This window comes from Otolemur garnettii, unplaced genomic scaffold, assembly GCF_000181295.1.
Source record: "Otolemur garnettii isolate 467f Iridium unplaced genomic scaffold, OtoGar3 scaffold00088, whole genome shotgun sequence".
NCBI lineage: Eukaryota > Metazoa > Chordata > Mammalia > Primates > Galagidae > Otolemur > Otolemur garnettii.
The window spans coordinates 252,797-262,299 of record NW_003852483.1 but is presented as its reverse complement, the minus strand read 5'-3'; the positions used below and the strand labels follow the sequence as shown (position 1 = coordinate 262,299).

At 40.6% G+C, this 9,503-nt stretch overlaps 1 protein-coding gene across 1 annotated transcript in view; it reads right to left on the bottom strand.

Annotated features, from left to right (window-relative positions):
* Positions 1–9,503, bottom strand: part of CATSPERD (cation channel sperm associated auxiliary subunit delta) — a gene marked incomplete at its 5' end in the record, with an annotated part of 92,782 nt that overhangs the window by 76,112 nt on the left and 7,167 nt on the right. The window contains 2 exons of the mRNA XM_023516247.1: positions 5,095–5,209; positions 6,217–6,289. Coding sequence (XP_023372015.1) covers positions 5,095–5,209; positions 6,217–6,289 — 188 coding nt within the window. The remainder of the gene's footprint in view (positions 1–5,094; positions 5,210–6,216; positions 6,290–9,503) is intronic.

Sequence of the window (9,503 nt, the reverse complement as noted above, 5' to 3'; positions counted from 1 at the left end):
GAACCCGCCACCTTAGATGTACGTGGCTGGCGCCTTAGCCGGTTGAGCTATAGGCGCTGAGCCTCTTTTTTTTTTTCTCTTTTACCTTTCTCTTTCCTTTCTCCCTTCTCACTCTTTATGCTTTTCTTCCTTTTATCAAAATGGTGGATTGCCTAAACTCATGAATTTGAGACAGCCTGAGCAAGAACAAGATCCCATCTCTAAAAAAATAGCTGGGTGTTATGGTGGGCGCCTATAGTCTCAACTACTCAGGAGGCTGAGGCAAGAGAATCACTTGAGCCTAAGAGTCTGAGGTTGCTATAAGCTATTATGCCATGGCACTCAACCCTAGAGAGACTGAGTGAGACTCTGTCTGAAAACAATTTTTTTTTCATTCCCCATACAAAGGCATGGAAATTAAACAATCTTATGCTAACTGACAGGTGGGTCAAGGAAGAGATAAAGGAGGAAATTATTAAATTCCTCAAACATAACAACAATGAATCTATGTTTCCAAAATCTGTGGGATACTGCAAAAGCAGTCCTATGAGGAAAATTTATCACATTAGTTACCTACATTTGAAAAATCGAAAGTGAGCAAATCAATAAGCCAATGAATCATCTTAAGGAAATGGAAAAGGAAGAGCAATCCAATCCCAAACCTAACAGAAGAAAAGAAGTAACCAAAATTAAATCAGAAATTAATGAAATTGAAAACAAAAGAATTGTCTCAGCGCCTGTGGCTCAAGTGGCTAAGGCGCCAGCCACATACACCTAAGGTGGTGGGTTCGAATCCAGCCTGGGCCCGCCAAACAATAATCATGGCTGCAACCAAAAAATGGCCAGGCATTGTGGTGGGCGCCTGTGGCCCCAGCTACTTGGGAGGCTGAGGCAGGAGACTCGCTTGAGCCCAGGAGTTGGAGGTTGCTGTGAGCTATGATGCCATGGCACTCTACCCAGGGTGACAGCTTGAGACTCTGTCTCAAAACAAAACAAAACAAAACAATCATTTGGAAAATTAATGAAACAAAAAGTTGGTTCTTCAAAAAGATAAATAAAATCAATATACCTTTAGCCAGATTAACTAAAAACAGAAGTAAAATCTCTAATAACTTCAATCAGAAGCAAAAAAGGAGAAAAAACAACAGATATCACAGGGATACAAAAAACTCTATGCCCAGAAATTTGATGTGGAGGAAATGGACCAATATCTGGAATCAAACCATCTCCCTAAACTTAACCAGGAAGATTAAGTCTTCCTGGTTAAGTCTTCTTCTCTTGAACAGACCAATATCAAGCACTGAGATTTAAGAAACAATAAAATATTTTTCAACAAAAAAAGAGCCCTGGACCAGATGGCTTCACACCAGAATTCTATCAAACCTTTAAGAAGAGCTTGTACTTTTATTACAGAACCTATTCCAAAACATCGTGAAGGAAGGAATCTTCTCCAGAATGTTCTATGAAGCAAACATCACTTTGATTCCAAAACCAGGAAAGAACCCAACTAAAGAGGAAAATTACAGGCCAATTTCACTAATGAATATCAATGCAAAAATACTCAAAATCTTACCCAATAGATTACAGCTACATATTTTAAAAAATTATTTATCACACACAGGGGTTTGAACGTCCTGTGGAGAGAGTGAGCAATCAGGCTATGAACCTGGGAGATGGTTTAAAGTTCAAAACTGAATTACTAGATGGGAAAACTATGCTAATATTGTCTCCATATTGATAGGAAATAAGACTAAGATTACAAAATGTCCTTTAAGAATGAAACAAACTGGACACCTTCTAAAATTAACACAAAATACTTGTATCAGGAGTAAAAACTTGGCTTGGCATCCAGAACACAGTGGTTACAGTGCCAGCCACATGCATGGAGGCTGGCAGGTCAAAGCCAGCCCAGGTCATCTAAATACTGACAACTGCAACAAGAAAAAAGCTGGGCGTTGTGGCAGGCACCTGTAATCCCAGCTACTTAGGAGGCTGAGGCAAGAGAATCTCTCAAGCCCAAGGGTTTGAAGTTGCTGTGAGCTGTGATGCCATGGCACTCTACTGAGGGCAATGTAGTGAGGCTCTATCTCAAAAAAGGAAAAAAAAGGCTCAGCGCCTATAGCTCAACCGGCTAAGGCGCCAGCCACGTACACCTAAGGTGGCGGGTTCGAATCCCCAGCCCGGACCCGCCAAACAACAATGACGGCTGCAGGCTGCAACCAAAAAAAAAAAGTAGCCGGGCGTTGTGGCGGGCGCCTGTGGTCCCAGCTACTTGGGAGGCTGAGGCAGGAGACTCGCTTGAGCCCAGGAGTTGGAGGTTACTGTGAGCTGTAATGCCACGGCACTCTGCCCAGGGGGACAGCTTGAGGCTCTGTCTCAAAAAAAAAAAAAAAAAAAGGGTGAAAACCTTTTGCAAAAGAAGACAGTTGTTTCAGAAACTTCAGAGGCAAAAGGCAAAAATATAAAATGACTTTTTCATCCACTAAGGATTTATGTAAGCAAAATGTAAATAAAGACTGTCTTCACACTGCACCTGTGGCTAAGTGAGTAGGGTTCCAGCCCCATATGCTGAGGGTGGTGGATTCAAATCTGACCCAGGCCAAAACTGCAGCAAAAAATAGCCAGGCATTGTGGCAGGTGCCTATAGTCCCAGCAATTTGGGAGGCTGAGGTGAGAGAATCACTTAAGCCCAAGAGTTTAAGTTGCTATGAGCTGTGACGCCACAGCACTCTACCAAGGGTGACAAAGTAAAAAACTCTGTCTCAAAAAACAAAAAACAACAATGAAAAACTGAAGCAAGAGGACTGCTTGAGCCCAAGAGTTTGAGGTTGCTGTGAGCTATGATGCCACAGCACTCTATCAGGGCTAACAAAGTGAGACTCTGTCTCAGAAAAAAAATTTTTTTAAATAATTTTATCAGGTGGCACCTGTGGCTCCAAGGAGTAGGTTGCCAGCCCCATATACTGGAGGTGGCAGGTTCAAACCTGGCCCTGGCCAAAAACTGCAATAAATAAATAAATAAAAATCATTTTATTATAAAGAAATGTACACTAGATTATTTGTTACAGTTCAATTTACAATTGCCAAGATGTGGAAACAACCTAAATACCCATCAACCCAAGAATGGATTAACAACCTACGGTATATGTATACCATGGAATACTATTCAGCTATAAAAAAGATGGATACTTTACATCTTTTATATTAACCTGGATGAAGCTGGAACACATTTTTCTTAGTAAAGTATCGCAAGAATGGAAAAGCAGATATCCAATATACTCAATACTAATATGAAGCCAGTAGATGACCTAATTCGCACCCACACAAGAGAAAAACTCAATTCAATTCAAGTTGGGGAGAGAGGAAACAAAGGAAGAGGAGAGAAGAGGAGGAGGAGAGGAGATTGGTGTGTTCCCACTCAAAGGGCACAATGTAAGGATATATGGCACACCTTTTGTGTACAGGACACAACTACAAGAGGAAGTCTATCTAACAAATGCATATATTGTAACCTAATTGTTGGTACCCTCAAATTAACCTGCATTTTAAAAAAAATAATTGGGAGAGAGTCTTATGCCATGTTTTACAGCATGCCCACCTCTACCCACTCAAGTGATGCTAGTAGTACCCTCCTCCTGTCTTGACAACTAAAAATGTCTTTCCAGACACTGCCAAGTGTCCTCAGGGCAGTGGTTGGGGGTGTGGGTGGGCAGAATTGCCCCCAGCTGTGACTAACTGGTTTTTAGAAACTCTTTCAGAGCTATGTCGAAATTGTAGGAAGGGCTCCTTGCTCTTAGTGAAGCACACCTGGATTGTATTTTAAAAGCAGAAACTTCAGCTCCCAAGAAGATACACAACCAACCGACAAATACATGAAAAGATGTTCACCATCACTAATCATCAGGGAAATGCAAATCAAAACCACAAGGAGATAGCACCTCACACTCACTAGGATGGCTACTATGAAAGAGATGGAAAATAACGAGAGTGGCAAGGATGTGGAGAAACTGGAGCCCTCATTCATTGTTGGTGGAAATGCAAAATGGTGCAGCTGCCGTGGAAACCAGTATAATGGCTCCTGAAAATATTGAAAATAGAATTACTATATAATTCAGTGATTCTACTTCTGGGAATATATCCAAAAGAACAGAGAGGAGAGACTTATATACCTGTGTTTATAGCAGCACAATGGATGATAGCCAAAAATGGAAGCAACCCAGTGGCCATCAACAGATGAAAAGATAAACAAAATGTGGTCCATCTACTCAATGGAATATGAGTGAGCCTTAAAAGGAAGGAAATTCTGCCATGTGCTACAACACGGATAAGCCTTAAGGACATCACTCTCAGTGAAATAAGGCAGTTACAAAAGACTGAAGAGTCTCACTGTCAGGCCGTCCCTCAAGCAGTCAAATGCATAGAGACAGAAAGTAGTAAATAGAATGGTGGGGCCGGGTGGAGTGGCTCATGCCTGTAATGCAAGCACTCTAGAAGGCCCAGGCAGGGGATTACATGAGCTCAGGAGTTCAAGACCAGCCTTGGCAAGAGTGAGACCCCAACTCTAAAACTAGCTGAGCATTGTGGCTGGTGCCTGTAGTCAGTGAGAAGAGAATACTCTTTTCTAGAGCTAAATCTACCTCATCTTCACTCTTAACCCCCTGTCCTTGCCTCCTGAATCAGAGTTCTCTTCTTTCTTCCTCTTCATAAAGTTCACCTTCTTCCCTGGCCCTAAGGTGAAATATTGGGACTGAACATCCCCATCACCCAGCTCGGTCACTAGACGTCTAGTAGTCATTTCTGGTTCTCCCTATTCCTCCCCCCATTCAATTGACCATTGAATGACATTCAAATGACCAAGTCCTGTTACTGTCTCTCGTTTATTCCACTCAGACTAAGCAAGTTTTTGTGGCTTGTGACTACAATCTACAACAGCAACACCACACTAGGTTGCCAATCTTTGGGATGGGACCTCAGGCCAATTTTCTTTTGGATTTTAAAGGACAAGTTGACATACTGGGGCTGAACATCCAAGTAGGTGTATGCTTTATACTCCCACCATTATTAACCTTTTCTCTGATGTTGGCTAAATTAAAACAAAACACAAAATATACATACCTAAAGATACGTTCCAAGAAGAATCTTCATAATTATAAATATAGACTTTTTGATTCACTACTAGCAGCAGTGATGAACCAATGAAATGTGCTGACGTTACCTGTGGCACACCAACCTAAAAGTAACAACATGCATGATATCAATAATGGCATCTTTTTGAACACTGATTCACAAAGCAGGGCTTCTAGATGTGCATTCAAAAAATGTTTATTTTGGTGTCAGTGATGAAAAATAGGAAAAGTGAAAAAGAGGGGAAAAAGGAAAAGATTTAAAACATATTTATGCCAGCAAGAGTTGGTTAATTCTTAGATAATGGGAACGACGTGTCCTGGGGCCAGGTGGGAAGCAGTATTGGGAAACTGAAGTTGGTCTCTAGTGCTCTTAGACACCTAAATTTATTCCACCTCTTTTTCCTTTATCAAAACCTTCTCTGAGGACAATACCTAAGGTATAAATGATGAATGACCAACATAACTAATAAATGTCACTTCTAAGAGAAATATTGGTATGTTAACAGATAAGACTATTTAGCACAGGGGCCAATAGTAGAATTTCTCAAGATCATTACTGAGAAGATGATTTTGCTGTTTTGGTTTAGGACAATTTAGCGAGGGCTTCAAATTGCTGCACGTAAAGTAAGATACCATCCAATCTATCTGTTCGTTACACATCAGTGTAAGGCAGATCACCTGCAACCATTCTGTTTCCTGTTTCAGAAAGAAAAAGCCTATTTTGGTAATAGAGGCATAATAAAACCAACTCTTCCTTTCACTTAGAGATTGTTCTTAACATCTTTAAGAGGAACTTTGTAAAATAAACCTCTAAACCAGTGATTTTTAATTGGTGTGCTATGGCACACTGGTGTGCTGTGAGAGGATTATAGGTATGCCCCCCCAAATTTTTAAAGATCATTGTATACAGTAAGTATATTCTCTTTTTTAAAATCAACATAATTTAAATGTGCTGCAGAAGTTTAACTATAGGTTCAAGTGTGTTGTGAGATTTAAAAAAGGCTGAAAACACTGCTCTAAACTACCAAAAACAGATGTTTCTAAACAATAATATCATCCCCAAATAGAATACATTTCCTATATCCTTCAGATTGTTTGGTAAGATAACTACCTGCAACGATGTAGGGATGGCAAATGGAAGGAGACTACTTTCAAAGTTATCTCTTGTGAAAAAAAGTTGTTTTCTGAAATTAAAAAAAAAATGAGTTAAAGTAGGACAATTTTACAAAAGAAAAGAAAAACGATAATGAAGGTATTTTTTTTTAATTAAATCATAGCTGTGTACATTAATACAATTATGGGGTACAATGTACTAGTTTTATACACAATTTGAAATACTTTCATCAAACTGGTTAAAATGGCCTTCACCACATTTTCTTAGTCATTGTGTTAAGATATTTATATTCTACCCTTAGTAGATGAAGTTACTTTTTAAATATTCTGTTTATTTACACTGTTGGTAATACTGCAAACCAATGCAACCTCTTTGGAAAGAAGTATGGAGAATTCTCAAAGAACTCAATTAGTCCTCCCATCTGATCCTGTAATCCCATTACTAGGCATCTACCCAGAAGAAAAAAAATCATTTTATCACAAAGATATTTGCATCAGATTGTTTACTGCAGCTCAATTTACAATCGCCAAAATGTAGAAACAACCTAAATGCCCATTAACCCAGGAATGGATTAATAAACTGTGGTATATGTGTACCATGGAATACTATTCAGCCATAAAAATGGTGGAAACTTTACATCTTTTGTATTAACCTGGATGGAGTTCAAACACATTCTTAGTAAGTATCACAAGAAAGGAAAAGCAATTGTCCAATGTACTCAATACTAATATGAAGCCAGTAAAAGATCTAATACATACCCATACAAAAGAACTCAATTCCAGTTGTGGTGGGGAGAGAAGGAAAGAGAAAAAAGGGGGGAGGGGAGGACTGGCACACTGTCACCTAATGGGCACATTATAAGGGCATATGGGACACCTCCTGGGTGCAGAACACAACTACAACAGTGACTTAAAGCAAACATTGTAACCTGATTGTTTGCACCCTCATATTAATCTGAAATTTTAAAAAATGTTCCATTTAAACAAAATTCCTTTTTTAAATAGAAACCATTTAGTAGGTATCATTTACTTATTTTTGTATGCATAAACCTCTATAGTCCAGGTATTTAACTTTTTTTCTTTTTTTAGATAGGGTCTTGTTATTTTGCCTAGCCTAGAGTGAAATGGCATCATCATAGATCACTATAACTTTAAACTTTGGGGTTCAAGCAATCCTGCTTCAGCCTCCTGAGTAGCTGGGACTATAGGCATGGGCCACCATGCCTGGCTAATTTTTCTATTAGAGACAGGGCCTTACTCTTGCTCAGCTGGTCTCAAAGACTTGGCCTCAAGTGATCCTCCAACCTTGGCCTCCGAAAGCACTAAGATTACAGTCCTGAGCCACTGCAGTGGGCCTAGTATTTGACTTCTTGAAGTGACATTTAAAAGTATGACCACATCTGGCTTGATGCCCATGCTCAAGGGCGCTGGCCACATACACCAAGACAGGCAGGTTTGAACCCAGCCCAGACCTGCTAAACAATAATAACAACTACAACAAAAAATAGGCAGGTGTTGGCTCGGTGCCCATAGTACAGTGGTTATGGCACCAGCCACATGCACTGAGGGTAGTAGGTTTGAACACAGCCCTGGCCAGCCGTACAAAAAATAGCCAAGCATTATCGTGGGCACCTGTAGTCATAGATACTTAGGCTGAGGCAAGAGAATTGCTTAAGCCCAGGAGCTTGAGGTTGCTGTGAGCTGTGATGCCACAGCACTCTACCAAGGGCGACATAGTGAGACTCTGCCTCAAACAAACAAACAAAAAAATAGCCAAGTGTTGTCATGAGCGCCTGTAGTCCCAGCTATTTGGGAGACTGAGGCAAGAAAATCTCTTAAGTCCATGAGTTTGAGGTTGCGGTGAGCTATGACATCACCGTACTCTACTGGGGGCAACACAGTAAGACTCTGTCTCAAAAAAAAAAAAAGTATGACCACATCAAATATAAAAAGTACATCAAGTGACAGGAAGAACTTCTGTTGTGTAATTTACATGGCACTAAACCCACTAAAGTAAGCAGTTTTTAGACCAGAAATGTGTATATAAGAATCAATCTGTTGGCCGGCACCTGTGGCTCAATGAGTAGGGCGCTGGCCCCATATACCCTACGGTGGAAGGTTCGAACCTGGCCCCAGCCAACAAAAAAATAGCCGGGCGTTGTGGTGGGTGCCTGTAGTCCCAGCTGCTCAAGAGGCTGAGGCAAGAGAATCGCCTAAGCCCAAGAGCTGGAGGTTGCTCTGAGCTGTAACACCATGGCACTCTACCAAGAGCGACAAAATGAGACTCTGTCTCTAAAAACAAAAACAAACAAAAAAAAGAATCAATTTGTTCTAGGAAATGTTTAAGAAGGGATAAGCCATCCATGAACACAGTATACCATTTCATTATTCAGGCCTCCTTCTCCCTACCCCCTGAAAAGTTTTAAGGTTTTTGACAGAAACGAGTTACTGAGTTAATCCTATGTGTTTAAAAGTTCTTGTTGCTATTTTCAGTAGCATTTTTCATAACTGCCTTTTATAATTGGTCATGGCTAATTGATAAGAGAGCTACTGATTTTTTTTTTTTTTTTGAGATAGGGCCTCAAGCTATCTCCCTGGGTAGAGTGCCATGGCATCCCATCTCACAGCAACCTCCAACTCCTGGGCTCAAGCGAGTCTCCTGCCTCAGCCTCCCAAGTAGCTGGGACCACAAGCGTCCACCACAACGCCCAGCTACTTTTTGGTTGCAGCTGTCATTGTTGTTTTGGTGGGCCTGGGCTGGATTCAAACCCGCCACCTTTAGGTGTATGTGGCTGGTGCCTTAGCCACTTGAGCCACAGGCGCCAAGTCATACTGATTTTATTTTTTAAAACATTTTATTTTTTACTTTATTTTGTTTGCTGTTTTTGGCCACCTCTGGTATGTGGGGCCGGTGCCCTACTTGAGCCACAGGTGCCACCTGAGCTATTGTCTTATACTTGGCCATTTTGCTGCAACCAATTATTACTTCTAATAACTCTTACATTTGGTTTTGGCAAACATCTCTTTGTTTCAAATTGTGTTTTATGATGCTTATCTCTTTTTCTCATCATATTGCATTGACTAGGATCTCTACTTCAAAGTTGGATTAAAGTGTTATGACTCTCTCTTGGTTATTTTTTACCTTCACATTGTCCCTTTTACAGGATTATATACTGTCAGCACATACCCAGTCAACCAAAACCCATAAAAAATTGGCTGGGGAGGCTTGGTGCCTGTGACTCAAGTGGCTAAGGCGCCAGCCACATACACTAAGGTAGCAGGTTT